The sequence below is a fragment of the Nansenia antarctica genome (assembly GCF_963989245.1).
Source record: "Nansenia antarctica genome assembly, chromosome: 4".
In the NCBI taxonomy this organism is placed as follows: domain Eukaryota; kingdom Metazoa; phylum Chordata; class Actinopteri; order Argentiniformes; family Microstomatidae; genus Nansenia; species Nansenia antarctica.
Genome location: NC_137689.1, coordinates 15,150,368 through 15,166,025, shown reverse-complemented (window position 1 = coordinate 15,166,025; position 15,658 = coordinate 15,150,368). Strand labels below are relative to the sequence as shown.

At 43.9% G+C, this 15,658-nt stretch overlaps 1 protein-coding gene across 1 annotated transcript; it reads left to right on the top strand.

The window, feature by feature from the left end:
- Positions 1 to 3,342: 3,342 nt before the first annotated feature.
- Positions 3,343 to 14,947, top strand: srrt (serrate RNA effector molecule homolog (Arabidopsis)). Its single transcript, XM_080530379.1, has 20 exons — positions 3,343 to 3,395; positions 4,137 to 4,260; positions 4,427 to 4,569; positions 4,660 to 4,806; positions 6,934 to 7,122; positions 9,104 to 9,273; positions 9,927 to 10,111; positions 10,213 to 10,332; positions 11,139 to 11,313; positions 11,415 to 11,578; positions 11,725 to 11,786; positions 11,894 to 11,972; positions 12,180 to 12,371; positions 12,849 to 13,019; positions 13,189 to 13,342; positions 13,464 to 13,657; positions 13,792 to 13,948; positions 14,193 to 14,288; positions 14,449 to 14,548; positions 14,690 to 14,947. Exons 2-20 carry the CDS (start codon positions 4,141 to 4,143, stop codon positions 14,763 to 14,765), a joined length of 2,694 nt encoding a protein of 897 aa, XP_080386505.1. The 5' UTR covers positions 3,343 to 3,395; positions 4,137 to 4,140; the 3' UTR covers positions 14,766 to 14,947.
- Positions 14,948 to 15,658: the final 711 nt, after the last annotated feature.

Below are 15,658 nucleotides of genomic sequence, written 5' to 3'. Positions count from 1 at the left end.
GTGTGGTTTCAGGCGGGATTTGAACTCACAACCTTCCGATCACAAGTCCAACTCACTATCCACTAGACCACCACTACCTATATTGGGACCAACTGATCTCCTCTGACCCATATTGAGACCAACTGATCTCACCTGACCCTTATTGAGACCAACTGGTCTCATCTGACCCATATTGAGACCAACTGATCTCATCTGACCCATATTGAGACCAACTGATCTCACCTGACCCATATTGAGACCAACTGATCTCACCTGACCCTTATTGAGACCAACTGATCTCATCTGACCCATATTGAGACCAACTGATCTCCTCTGACCCATATTGGGACCAACTTTGAAATTGAAATTGAAAACCTTTATTGTCCCCAATGGGGAAATGTTGTTGTCAAACAGCTCAGTTAGGGCAGAAAACATTCAATACAGAAAACAGAAAACATTCAATAAAATACATAAAACAGTGCAGGCTCAATAAGTAAAAAGTTCCAAGTTCCAAAGTTCCAGCTCCAGGTCTCCCCCACCCTGCAGGGCCTGGTTGTAGAGTCGGAGTGCAGCTGGAACAAAGGATTGTCCAAATCTTTTTGTACTTTGACGGGGGAGAACAAATCTGTAGCTGAACTTGCTCCTCATCCCCGCCAGCTCGCAGTACATCGGGTGGGAGGGATTGGCCAGCATGGCCGCCAGTTTTTTCCCCATCCTCTGTTCTGCCACCACCTCTAGGCTGTCCAGCCCGGTCCCCACCACAGAGCTGGCCTTCTTCACCAGTTTGTTTAGCTTCGCAGCATCCCTGGCACAGATGTTTCCACCCCAGCAGGCCACGGCGAAGAACAGAACGCTGGCAACCACCGACTGATAAAACATTTGCAGCAGCTTGTTGCAGACACCGAAAGACCTCAGCCTTCTCAGGAAAAACAGTCTGCTCTGCCCTTTCCTGAGAAGAGCCTCTGTGTTGTCAGTCCAGTCCAGTTTGTTATTAATTTGTACTCCCAGGTACCTGTAGGAGTCCACCCTCTCGACTTCCACCCCCTTGTTGGTGATGGGGGCTGGTGTCCTTCTCTTCCTCCTAAAATCCACCACCAACTCCTTTGTTTTGCTGGTCTCTGATCTCCTCTGACCCATATTGGGACCAACTGGTCTCCTCTGACCCATATTGAGACCAACTGATCTCATCTGACCCATATTGAGACCAACTGATCTCACCTGACCCATATTGAGACCAACTGATCTCACCTGACCCTTATTGAGACCAACTGGTCTCATCTGACCCATATTGAGACCAACTGATCTCATCTGACCCATATTGAGACCAACTGATCTCATCTGACCCATATAGGGACCAACTGCCATCCCAGAGTGAGGCCCTGGGTGATGTGCTATCTTCACCAGGGAATACACAATACAGGCACACAAACACAACACGATACAATAAACCTTTTACAAATTCATCTCGTCTCCTGGTTTAAATACTTTGACTTGAATCTTGACGGTTCAACATGATTATAACATGATAAATGTCACTTGGCTGAGAAGAATCTGAACGTCTCTTTAAGAAAAGTACCCTGTTGTCATTTTCTTGTCAGTTTAAGGCACTTTTGAAATTGTTCCTGAACTTTTCTACAGTCCTACATATCGATTATTACATATATCGATTATTTCACATTGGACAAATGCATATGCAATATGGACAGATTTCTAGATATATGAGGTTTCTGATAGGACTACTGAGGGTACTATAAATATTTGGTGTTTCTGTGTGTGTCTGTGTTTGTGTGTGTGTGTGTGTGTGTGTGCATGCATTCGTGTGTGTGTGTGTGTGTGTGTGTGTGTGCATGCATGTGTGTGTGCATGCATGCATGTGTATGCATGTGTGTGTGTGTTTGTGTGCGTGCGTGCGTGCATTCATGTGTGTGTGTGTGTATGCATGTGTGTGTGTGTGTGTGTGTGTTTGTGTGCGTGCGTGCGTGCGTGCGTGCGTGCATTCATGTGTGTGTGTGTGTGTGTGTGTGTGTGTGTGTGTGTGCGTGCGAGTGCGTGTCTGTGTGAGGCTTTTTGGAAGAGGAAATGAGAATCCCACCCTCAAATGTCAAGAGACTGCGAGCAGCATTAGAAGAAGTGAATTATGGATGTAGAATAAGCAGCATAACTTATTGATATGGAGATAGAGACTTCAGGGTGTGGGAACGAAGAGCTGAGTGTTATCTTCTAAGTTTTGCTGAAGTGCCTCTTTACTGTATGATGCCATCACGTGGCATCTCTATCACTTTGGGCTGTTTCGAGAGCCTTTCAGACGACATTGTGAAGTGGTTGAATCACCTTTCTTGTTTCCTTACTGCTCAAGGTTGCCAGTTTGAGACAGAGGCACACAGACACATATACACACAGAACCCCTCCCACACACACACACACACACACACACACACACACACACACACACACACACACACACACACACACACACACAACTGACAATGTAATCTACATGTTTTAAATGTTTACAGTCTTATTGCTCTACTGCCATCCTCCATCATTAATTAGGAGAAAATATTCGGTCTACTCTACTCAGCCATAATGCTATTTGTATTTCAATAAATCTTGAGTGACATGATGTTTTTGCTGAATCTTTCTTAATTTCTCAAAATTTATCATAAACGGTGTTATGTATGATGTGTGATCACAGTATTGTAATATAGGCTACAGTAGCCTACCAGTCAAACGTTTGGACACACTTTCTCATTGCCAAACTGTCAAAGAGTCCAACGTTTTGACTGGTAGCCTGTAATAATAATAATAATAATTTATTAAATGTATATAGCGCTTTTCCAAGGCTCAAAGACGCTGACAATATAGGATACACATGGGGAAACACAAAAACAACAAGTAACAACAACAAGTAACATGGAACACAGAGTCAGCGAACGGGGAGGGGGGGTGGTGTAGAGTCCGGTGTTGATGTTGCTGGGAGCCTCGATGGATGTGGCGGCGGCAGCGGAGAATGCCTGCCTTGGTGGCAGCAGCAGCAGTGAGGCGATGGTTGTGGAAGCTCCACGAACCACGTTCAACCGCGTTGCACCACAAACAAGGGGTTAAACTCGTTTGCAAACTATGCAGTAAAAATGTGGAACGCCCTTCCTATAATCTATAGTAGCCACACAGGTATCTTCATTATGTATTCTGCAATATGCACCATCAAGGGTAGCATGTGGTAGCATATTCAGGAGGCCTGGTTTGATAGTTGCAGTGTCGCACAGTTCACAAACTAGACATGCGATGGCGCTGTGGGCAGTCCAAGAGAAATATGCAGCAAACTAACAGAGAGCAAATACATCGAACACTTCCGGTCGCGTCTGATGAAAGGAGGGAAACGGTCGCAGGGTTACATAAAGAACGTGTTTTATCGGGTAACTTACACGAACGCTTCATATAATGATATAATATAATGCTGTCAATTGATATACATTACTACCACATATGGAAATGAGTTAGCTGCGTAACTAACAGCTTTGTTTAGTTGTTAGCTAGCTAAGTCGTGAGGGTAGCATGCTAACCCGTGGGGCCTGAACATGACCCGGCCTGGCTTTGTTTGAAGTGTCTGTCTGGCACGCTTGAAGCTAGTATTATAGTATTCTAGTAGTTCCAACGAATATAACATTGCAAACTAACTAAGTTACATGGGTGTAATCCGTAGTGGTTTGTTTGCACTATTTGGAATTCACATCCCTTTTTATTGCTGAAACATATTCGCTAGCTGAAGGATAGATAGGTCAGTTCAAACTTGATTTAGCTATTTAACTTAACTAGTTACACGTGTCTCATAGAGAATTTTCCGATCAAAGTCAGTTGAATTGGCTATATTATGGCAGCTATCTAAGTTGTAAATCTAATGTGCAGTAGATGTGAGAAGTCTGCAGGGTAAAATACCAAATGAATGGAGGAAGACTTGCACCGTGTAGCTAGCTAGCTAATTCAAGTCCAATTGACGATTAAGATCACCTTGATGTTTGCAAAATCAGTCCAAATAATCAGTCGTTGATCTTGTCCCTGTAATGCAGCTGTGGCGGATGCTGAAGAGGGGCACACGTTTGAAATGTTTGTCTTGGCAAAGGTTTCTAATAGTTCTCACCTCACATGACTTTGTTCAGGTCAATGGCGGACAGTGATGACGAGTATGATCGCAGAAGGAGAGACAAGTTCCGCCGAGAGAGGAGCGACTACGACCGGTCCCGAGAGAGAGATGACCGGCGTCGGGATGACTGGAATGACAGGTGAGGAAGAGGGAATCAAAAAGGTCATGAGTGAATTCCCTAGGTAGCTAACCGGGGAAGTAAAGTTACTGCAATAAGTGATGGGTTATGGAAAGCATGGTATAAACATATATTTCACAGGCAGAAGTGGGTGATTTATCTCTCTTTTTGTTATTTCCGTTTACTGGCGCCCATCTGCCAGGGAATGGGACAGGGGTAGGGAACGGCGTAGCCGCGGAGAGTACCGGGACTATGAAAGGGGTCGCAGGGAGAGATTCTCTCCACCCAGACATGATATGAGTCCCCAGCAGAAGCGCATGAGGAGAGACTGGTGAGAATCAGCATATTTTGTTCAGCATAATTTGTGTCACTGATTACCATAGTCTAAAACATTTTAACCACTCCTCCCTCTTCTGAGCAGGGATGACCATGGAGGCGACCCCTATCATGGGGGATATGACATGGGATATGGTGGGGGTGGAGGCCCCAGCTATGCCCCTCCACAGCCCTGGGGCCACCCTGACCTGCACCTCATGCAGCCTCACCATGGTATTCCCATACAGGCAAGGTGAGGAGTAGAACAGCTAGATCCAGGAGATGAACAGGAGTTGTGACAATTAATTTGCTTACTCTTAGTGTGTGTGTGTGTGTGTGTGTGTGTGTGTGTGTGTGTGTGTGTGTGTGTGTGTGTGTGTGTGTGACAAAAGCGGCACACTTTGTTCTCAAAACAGCCTCAATTCATCGTGGCATTGATTCCACGAGATGTTGGAAACATTCCTTTGAGATTCTGGTCCATGATTGCATCACGCTATTCCTGCAGATTTTCAGGTGCACTTTCAAGCTGTGAATCTCCCCTTCTCCCACATCCCAAAGTGTTCTATAGAATTCAGATCAGGTGACTGGGAAGGCCACTGAAGAACACTGAACATTGTCATGTTCATGAAACCAGTTTGAGACAACTTTTGCTTTGTGACATGGTGCAGTGTCATGCTGGAAGTAGCCATTACTGCTCCTCCTGAGACATCAAGCGATGATTGATTGGTATTAGGGGTGCAACGGTTCAGTTGGCCCACGGTTCGGTACGGTTCGGTATTTTGGGTCACGGTTTTCGGTACGGTTCGGTTCAGAAACAAATGCTACTATTTATTTACAAACTGTTACTTTACTTTATTTTGCTTATACATAATATGGAACTTTAACATACACATGTATATGTTATATAATGTATATATAATTGTATATAAACAAAAAACACTTACAAATGTCCAAAAATAAATAAACACTTTCGAAAGTAAAAGTGCAATTTAGCCTTGACAGCTGGTAGCCCGTATACAAACAGGAGGAAAACAAATTCACACTACAAAAGTAACACTTTCCACATAGCGTTCCAACATGTCATGTGTTGTATTCCAATGAGTTGCGACATCGTGGATTAATTTGTGTTTTGGTAAGTCTAACATATCTTGTTTAATTGTCAGAATATGGTGGGCTGTGGTGCTTTTGTGGAAGAAAGTGACTGCATGTCTGATCTTACCCGATCTTACCCAGGAGGCGGGACACCGGGGTTATTGCCACTGCCTTCTTGGCGGCGAGATTTACGACGTGCGCAAAGCAGCCGATCTGTGGCCCCAGTCCACCAGCTTCATGGATCGCATTTACGATATTTGCTGCGTTGTCTGTTACGGGAATTGTTATGTTTGGCCTCTCCAACTTCCACTCAGTCACTGCATTTGTTAGTTCCTCTGCCAGGTGCGCGCTGGTATGGCTTTCGTATAGTGGACGAGTTTGCAGTACTGCGCTCTTCATCTCCCAATCCGGTGACATGTAGTGGACCGTGACAGTGAGGTAACTCTCCGTTGCCCGGGAGGTCCAACCCTCCGTAGTCAGTGCAAAGCTCTGTGTTTTTGCCAAATCGTCTTCAATGCCTCTGCGCGTTGTTTGGTAAATACCGGGGATTATTTTGGTGCTGAATGATGTACGGGAGGGGACACTGTAACGGGGCTCGAGAGTTATCAGATTTCGAAAACCCAAATCTCCAACCACCGAAAAGGGCTGCAAATCCTTTGCAATGAACATCCCCACTCTATTGGTTATTTTTTTGTGTTTCTCTGAAGTGGTAGTGTACGTCTGTCCGAACGCATCAGAGAGAGACTGCTGTCTGCTCGCTGACGCTACCTGACTGGCTTTCCTGCTCCCAGTCAGTGTTATCGTTGAGTGGTAGCGGCGAATATGCTGGTTCATGTTAGAGGTGCAACCATTTGCATATGGCACACGCTTTAAGCAGAGCTTGCAGACAGTAATATTTCTGTCCACTGTTTCCCCCCCCTTATTGTCGTATTCAACGGGAAAAGCGAAATGACCCCACACCGCAGACTTGTAGGAATCCTGGGCTTCCTCAAACTGTTGCGGCGCTCTCAGAGCTAATTTACGAACGCAGCCAAATCGCAGCATAAACCGAAAACCGTCACGGTTCACTAGTGAATTGAGCCGTGGAACGCAAACCGTACCGTCCGTAAAAAAAACGAGAACCGTTGCACCCCTAATTGGTATTAACAATCCCAAAGTGTGCCAAGAAAACATTGCCCACACCATTACACCACCTGAATGAATGAGAAGGTTTACAGGTGTTCCTAACAAAGTGTTAAGTGTGTGTGTATTTCTATCTCTCTTTTTGACCTAGTAATGTCTCCATTAGGCTAGGTAACATCCATGATATGGACCTGGGCCCACCTCCTCCTCTGATGAAGAGCTTTAAGGAGTTCCTGTTGTCCTTGGATGACTCTGTGGATGAGACGGAGGCAGTCAAACGCTATAACGAGTACAAGATAGACTTCCGACGGCAGCAGATGCAGGACTTCTTCCTTGCTCACAAAGATGAAGAGTGGTAAGACTATCATAGCCTTTGCTTCTCTGTCATCAGTAATATCATCCTTGTTTTTTTATTCAGGCTGTCACTGACAACTACTGGATTTCACATCACAGGAATTATTTCAGTCACATGTGAATGTTGGATCTCATGTAATAATACTGATGGGAGCCTGTCAAAGTTTGAGGCCAGTACTTGTCAGAAGATGTTTTATTTGACAGATTGAGATATCAAGACTTTAGCTACTCAAGAGCTAGGTTAAAACAGGGTTGGAAGGACTAATAAGTATGTTGAGTATCCTTTCCTGAACTTTCTGTAAACCTGATGACTGACAATGACATCTGAATCAGAATTCTTTTTACTGCCAAGTATATTTGCACATACAGGAAATGTACTTGTTGAGGTTGGTGCATAGGACTTAAAAAACAATATAAGCAAAAGTAATTTAAAAAGACAATGGCAAAAAGGGCAATAGAGCAATAATTATGTAGGCCGTAAATTAGAATAAATGTAAAACTAATATAAATTACACTGTCTGTGTGGTCGGGTGGAGTGGAAGTCCCAGAGTCAGTGATATCCATATCCATCAAGGACAGTGTTATGGAGAAAAGACAGGCAAGACTGTATTTTCACCGGGTTTATCATAAATGCCCATACTGCCTTAAGGTAGGAGCAGGGGGGGGGTTTATGGGCAGGTGATATTATTGATATAAACTAAGTCAGGAAATATTTTGTATACACTTACAGGCTATCCTCAGAACAGAAGTGAGGAGTGTCATTGGATTGTAAGTCATCACAGATCTAGTGTAGAATTGGATGTGTTTACACTTGTTTCACAGGTGTGTCCAGGGTTCATAATAAATTGTCAATGCTCTTTATTTGTTTTCTTTAAATTAACGTAATCAATCCTTCTTCCCTCCCCTTCCACTGCTCCCCTACCCTCCACAACAAGGTTTTTGAAGATGAGAAAAAGTGGAACTCCTCGCAGGAATCGCTGTTAGACAGCTAGGGATTGCACTGCTTACAATGCAGTTGCTCTTAGACATACAGTACCAGGGATCCTAGATAGATAGACAAATAAGCTACTTGCGCGCATCGAGAGATTTTTTCTTTTCTTTAGTCATGCTTTTTTCCCCCCCATTTTCTTTTTATATTCGGATCAAATCGAATCCCAAAACCGAAAACGAAATTGTGCGCACACAAACACAATAGGGGGGTGAAGTGGAGCACATTTTTACAGAAGAGACCCCTCTCAGTATATATGTGTTGTTATACTGGGAGAAGAAAAGGTAAATTTAGTCTACATCATGGCAGATTTGCTCTTCTGAAATGTCAAGTTTGAGCTGTGTTATGTTCTTTTATCTCACAACTTGTGTCCCCTTTGCCCTTCTTTATTATGAATGAGTTGACTAAGCATCCTGATTCTAGGTGTGACAAAGGCAGTTATATTCACACAAACACAACATGCAAACTTGAAGGATCTAACACTACAATGAAACCTCAGAGAGCTTCTAGCAATGTCAGCAGCAGACACTGAAGTGCTTCCTATGTGGTAGTCACTTGAACATATACTTGCATTTCATTGATGGGTGGGCATTTTCCCCCCAATACAACATTGCAGGGTAACACTCTAAATGTTTAATGTAGAACACACATTGCACAGAATAGATTGTTTGTAGAGATGTAGGCCCAAGACAGCACATCAGTCTTAGTACCTAACACAAGAGTTGAATGTTTCTGTTTATTGATGAGCTGATGTCTCAGTTTTGGTCTCCACCACTGCATTTGATCATTGTTGTATGAGAGGGTGCAAACAGGTCCTCAGTATTGTTATATTTTTACTGCTTGGTAACAGAGCTGGGGGTACTTGTAGTAATTTGGGCTCAGTTGAAGGCTATCGTAGGAATTAATGTGTATGCTTGCTCTAACATTCTTCTCCCCTCCATCCCTACCCCTGTGTGTCTCCCTCGCCTTTTTTGGGACGTTGTTCTGAACGCAGGTTCAGGTCCAAATACCACCCAGATGAGGCAGGCCGGCGTAAGACTGAGGCCCATAGTGCCTTGCAGAACCGACTGAATGTCTACATGTTCCTGATGGAGAATGGCTGGTTCGATACAGTCTCCCTGGACATTGAGCGTGCCCAGGCCATCATCAAAATCCTGGATGCAGGTAGTGTGTCATGGTGGGATAAGACACTGAGGGGTCATTTATCCGCCTCTTGCATCCAATTGAGTGTTTTGATGTCAATCGTTGTTCCTCAGAGACAGGAGTGAAGTGTTAGTATTTGGGGTTGAATATAGTACATCCCATATATACTAGGGGTGTAATGGTACGGGTCTTTCGGTACGCGTGTCTACTGAGCGGAGTGCAGCGTTCTTTTTACGGCTGCAGAACTGTTTTGGGTATTGAAGTAATCTCAGCCAATACGCATGCACACACATGCCACAGAGAGATTGTCAGTAATTTAGCTTTTAGTTTGATCTTGAGCTTGAAGTTCCTCCAGCGTCCCTTAACTCTCCTGTTTGGGAAAATTATGGTTTCTCAGTTACCTTCAGTGGCGATGGATAAAGACAAGTGGATCGGACCAAAGCTATATTCTGGCATTGTTCAACTGTGATCGGGTGTGCGGCTGGTGCGGCTGTGCGGGGGAATAAATATATATATATATATATATATATATACACACACACACACACACGTTTTCTGAGTTTTTACCCTGCTGTAACAAACTTCAAAACCGAACCGAAATTTGTGTGTACTATTACACCCCTAATATATACGACATCCTTGTATAACCTGTGTTACATCCTTCTCGTCCTCAGCGGTGATAAAGATGGAGGGTGGGACTGATCATGATCTGCGTATTTTGGAGCAGCCATCAGAGGAGGAAGAGGAGCGGGAGAGGGCTGCGACTGGTGGGGCTGGACCTGAGCCCCCCAAAAGAGAGGAGACCAAGGCCACGGATGGTGTCCACAAACCCCCTGCCGATAAAGACAATAAAGAGAAGGCATGTTATGTTCACTAGTAACCACATATGCTGTACTTCCTCTTTGAGAACAGAAAGTCAATGTGTTAGCCATTTGTTGACATAAGTGTGCTCTGCTCCAGGAGGAAAGTGATGCTGGCAGCACAGAGAAGGCTGCTGAGGCAGCAGAGAGGGGGAGTGAGGGAGAAGAGAAAGAAGTGGAGAAAGCAACCACCAAGGAAAAGACGCCAGAGCCCAAGAAGGTTTGTCTCTATCTATGTGTCTATGTGAATGTTTTAGGTACATTTACAGTTACTTTTGGCCGTGGCCTGGTCTATGATGCAGTAAATTATCGATACAAATATGAGACGATTCAAATTGGTGAAATGAAAAACGAATCACGATACTCTTCGACCCTTAAAAACCGACAGCATTTTACACATGTTGGAATATTACCATAATTCCTAAATTATATGTGCTATCGAAATAATTCCAACGGTTCTTGAAAGCTGCGCTTTCTACCCATATATGATTATTACGGTAATTCAAGGCATGTGAATGGAGAGCTGAGTAGATTTGAAGAGAGAAGCAAGCATGTTTTAGTGGTGTTTTACGAGCTGTGTTTTTATACCTTTGTGAGTTTGTGCACATAATATGTGAAATGTCACGATCATCTAGGGTTACCAAACCACCCAAAAGGCAAAACCCAAAGAGCCAGCATGGGGCGATGACAGTGCACTCTGCAGAAAGTGTGCATTGTGAGGAGTGATGGGGGGCCTGTGTCTGTAGCTAGAAAAAACGCCTGGACTTTCTTAGAGAAAACAGGGCAAAAAAATAAAACTTCGGATATTATACCTAATTGTAGTTATACTTTACCTCAGAAATAAAAAGGGATTTAAGAAAATACAATAGTTTAGTTTTTGTCTGAGAAATAAATAAAATAATATTTTTCAGTCATAATTTGTCTGCAATCTCATTTTGTTAAGAAAATTGTGAGAAAACCGTATCTTGAATCGTGAGTTGAGTGTATCGTTACATCCCTACCTGTTTGTCTCCCTCTCTTTGTCAGCTGAGTAAGAAGAGGAAGAGGAAGCATAGTGGAGACAGTGAAGATGAGGCCAGTGCCTCAGAGAGCGAGTCTGACACAGATTCTGACTCCAACTCCCCCCATTCCTCTGACAAACCTGTGGAGAGGGAGGAGGGGGAGGACAAGGATGATGATGAGGAGGAAGAAGAGTGTGACGGTGAGCAGTGGGATGTGTGCTGAGAAATTGAGCATTGGCTTCGGTCACTCAAATGTTTTATACTGAATCTAACTTATGTGCTTTCCCCCCAAATTATGTAGCTGACGCAAAGGAAAACAAAGAGGAGAAACCGAAGGAGAGGGGCGAAGAGGAGGAGAAGAAACCCAAAGATGATCTGCCACCAAGACCACGGCCTCTACACAGAACCTGCTCTCTATTCATGAGGAGCATCGCCCCCACCATCTCCAAGGCTGAGATCATTGCAGTGAGTTTATTGTACAAAGTCTGACAGTCTGATACAAGGGACTCTGACACAAACACACTGACACTAAGGACATGTACATACGTTACAATCACCTGATAGATCCTCTTACAGGAAGAACTAACCAGTTTTTTGGGTTGCTTCCTCAGCTGTGTCGGAGATATCCTGGATTCATGCGAGTGTGCTTGTCTGATCCCCAGCCAGAGCACAGGTTAGTACAGCTGTTTCTTGCCAATTGACTGAAGCAGACTGTTGTAAATAAAAAAATGACCTCTTGTATATATCTATGTACAACCATCTCTACATCCAATGTCCTAGGTTTTTCAGACGCTGTTGGGTGACATTTGATCGCAGTGTCAACATCAAGGAGACTTGCTGGAACCTCCAAAACATTAGAGTAAGTCTGTCGATGTTAGTAATTGAGAGATCAAAACCTTTGATACTTATGCAACTGCAAACTCTTCAAACACATGTCTGCATGTGACTAACACAGGGCATTAAGAATGGGGCATGTTAAGCCAGTTCTCAAAACATCATATGAAGCTGCTCTAGCTCTCTGTGAGCACATCAGTCACACAGTAGGTGTTTCCTCTGTCCTCTGAAGCTGCGGGACTGTGAGCTGGCTCCAGGAGTGAACAGGGACCTGGCCCGGAGGGTGCGCAATGTGAATGGGATTACTCAGCACAAACAGGTGCTCCGTAACGACATCAAGCTGTCAGCCAAGCTCATCCACGCCCTGGACGACAGAGAGAGATTGTGGAGCCACAAACACCGGGGAGAGGCACTGCCTCTGGAGGTACAAGACACACACACACACACACACACACACACACACACACACACACACAATAAGGCGTCTTTATAACTTCTATCATTAATGATTTGTTTGTTTGCCTTGGTTGATACTGAAACATTAAGCAAAGTGGTGTCTCAGCTCAGCCCGTCTAATTGTCCCCATGACCCTATTCCCGCCACATTTCTAAGGAGATCTTCAACTGTAAGGACATATTAGCCGTTGTAAAACGCAGTAACACACCATAACATACTCATAGAGAGACTTGAAAATTGTTGTTTGTTGTTTTATTTCTATTGTAGTTTTATGTCTTTTGTTTTATCGGTTGTAGATTTTATCTCTATTGTTATTTTATCTTCCTCGTGGTCTGTGAAGCACTCACATTTTTTTGAGAAATTAGCTATACAAATACAAAAGTTTGATTTGATTAGTAAACGTTTTCAGAAGATGTCATGTGCGTGTGAATCATCCTTATGTCAGATGCCGGCTCAGAACCCCATTCTGAAGAACATCACTGACTACCTGATAGAGGAGGTGAGTGCCGAGGAGGAGGAGCTCCTGGGAAGCATGGGCGGAGCAGACTCTGAAGAGGGCACGAAGGAGGGCAACCCTGCTGACATCACTGTGGAGAGGGATGACAAGCTGGTCAAGGTCTGCTCATCTGTTGCTTCACACACAGCACTTGATACAGCACTTGGTACATGTCCTTAGTTAGGCATTGGACACTGTAGGTTTTGTGATAAACTCTTGAGGTGAATACTACTTGCTCTTCATAGTTCCCCATTGTATTTACAGTTACTCTTTGTCTGCCTTGTCCCAGGTGTTGGACCGGCTGCTGATGTACCTGCGTATCGTTCATTCCATTGACTACTACAATACTTGCGAGTACCAGAGTGAGGATGAAATGCCTAACCGCTGTGGCATGGTCCATGTCCGTGGGCCCATCCCCCCAAATCGCGTCACACATGGGGAAGGTGAGCATGCTACTCTGTTTGAACATGAAAGAACCTGAGAAAGTTTGCTTTTTACCATTCAGTGCTGACTTCATCATACATATTTGTGCCTGTCTTTCCTCATCCCCTCTCATGCATACAGTGCTGGAGTGGCAGAAGTCGTTTGAGGAGAAGCTTAGCCCCTTGTACAGCGTAAAAGAGAACCTGTCGGAGGAGGAGGCTGCCAAGATGGGCCGCAAGGACCCCGAGCAGGAGGTGGAGAAGTTTGTGTCTGCAAACACCCAGGAGCTCGGCAAGGACAAGTGGCTCTGCCCACTGAGTGGCAAGAAGTTCAAGGTATGCTATTGTTTGTATTACCATAAATGGAATGTCCAAATGGAAATGTATATCCAAAGACCATTTCAATATGCTGGTCTTTATTTGTCCTGCCAAAGTGCAAACTAAATTAGAATTAATGTTTTCCTGAACAGGGCCAAGATTTTGTTCGCAAGCACATATTGAACAAGCATGGGGACAAAATAGAGGAGGTCAAAAAGGAGGTGGTGTTCTTCAACACCTTCCTGATGGATGCCAAAAGACCTGCCCTCCCGGAGATGAAGCCCCCTCCCCTGCCTGGTCCAGGACAAGGTGGGAGGGACCATTGTCTCGTGAGATTGAAGACATAGTCATGGATAGCAAATGCTTGTAACTTAGTTTGTTTCAGATGGTTAATGAGATTATGTATAAGGACTATGAATTTAATATGTTCATGTTTGACTAAGGTGTAACAGTATAGTCTTTCTCCTCTGATCTGAAATGATTGTGTGTGTGTGTGTGTGTGTGTGTGTGTGTGTGTGTGTGTGTGTGTGTGTGTGTGTGTGTGCGTCTGTAGGATTGCTCTCTCCGGGTATGCCATTTCCCCCACAGGCTCCCCAGGGGCTGATGGGCTTCGGTCAGCCTCGCCCTCCACTAGTGATGGGCTATGGAGGTACGCCTGTGTATCCTCCTCATATCCTATAATAATAGTTTTTATGTGATGACTCTTGAGTATAAAAAACATTGACATCAACGTTCAAAATCAATGTTCATTTTCTTGTAACTCTTAAGGTATCATGTTCTAAAATGGCAAAAACCCTTCGTTTAACTAGGTGGACCTCCTTACCCACCGAACCAGTATGGAGGAGGCCGGGGTAACTATGACAACTTCCGAGGACAAGGCGGATACCCAGGGAAGCCCCGCAACAACAGGTAATACCATGGTCAGTTATGGGACATCTTAGCAGAGCTACCTTTTCATTTTCTGCTAATGTGAGATTTGAAACCTTATTAAATTCATGTTAATTTTTCTCTCCTCCTTTCCTTTCGTCTTTTACTCTCTTGTCACTCCAGAATGGCTCGGGGTGATCCACGCAACATTATTGAATACCGTGACCTGGATGCTCCGGACGATGTTGACTTCTTTTAGAGGATCCCTTTTACCCTTTTAATCTATTTTGTTTCTAACCAAAGTGTAGTTTCCCAGTCTTAATCCCCCAGGATTCACAACCTTTATTGATGATTTACAAATTATTTTGTCCAATGTTTGCTAAGCAATGGCATGGTATACAATGAAAGCAAACTTGTATTGTTACTATTCCTTAATAAAAATTAATTGGATCACATTGACAGAAGTGTTTTATAGGAGAGATAGATTATGAAATGCATCATATAAGACTTTTCCAAATACACAAAGGGCCGGTTTCACAGACAAGGCTTAAGCCTAATCCTGGACTAAAAAGCATCTTCAATGGAGATTTTACATTGAAAGTGTGATTTAGTCCAGGACTAGGCTTAAGCCTTGTCTGTGAAACCGGCCCAAAATCTACAATTGTGACAATCACAATAACATAGAAATCACGACTGATACATCCCTCTTTACCAGTTATGGTCACCTCATGTGATCACACTTTTGTCATAGTTTTGGATTATTAAAGGGGCAAAAGGTGCAGTCCTCTCCTCCCCCCAAACGATGCCCTTCCCAGTTATCAGGTTGGCCTGGGTCCCATTGACTGTAAGCAATCAGAGGCCACAGTGAAAATATAGTGCATGTTGTGTTTTACAAGCTCTCAACACAATATCAGTAAACAAATCACATAAAGCAGAAGTGAGCCCAGTACAAGAACTATGCAACCAATTCATTGTGGGTATTTAGCTGGAAGTATAAATTGTACTTGCCGCTTGTCCATGATGTAATGACTCCCGTCCACCCATTACCACTCTCCAGTCCTCATCTGTCAGGCCAACCCAGTATGACTTAGAAACAGTCATATTGGCTACAATGTTCTGTTGGGTTATAATGGTTACAACATCCTGTTAAAG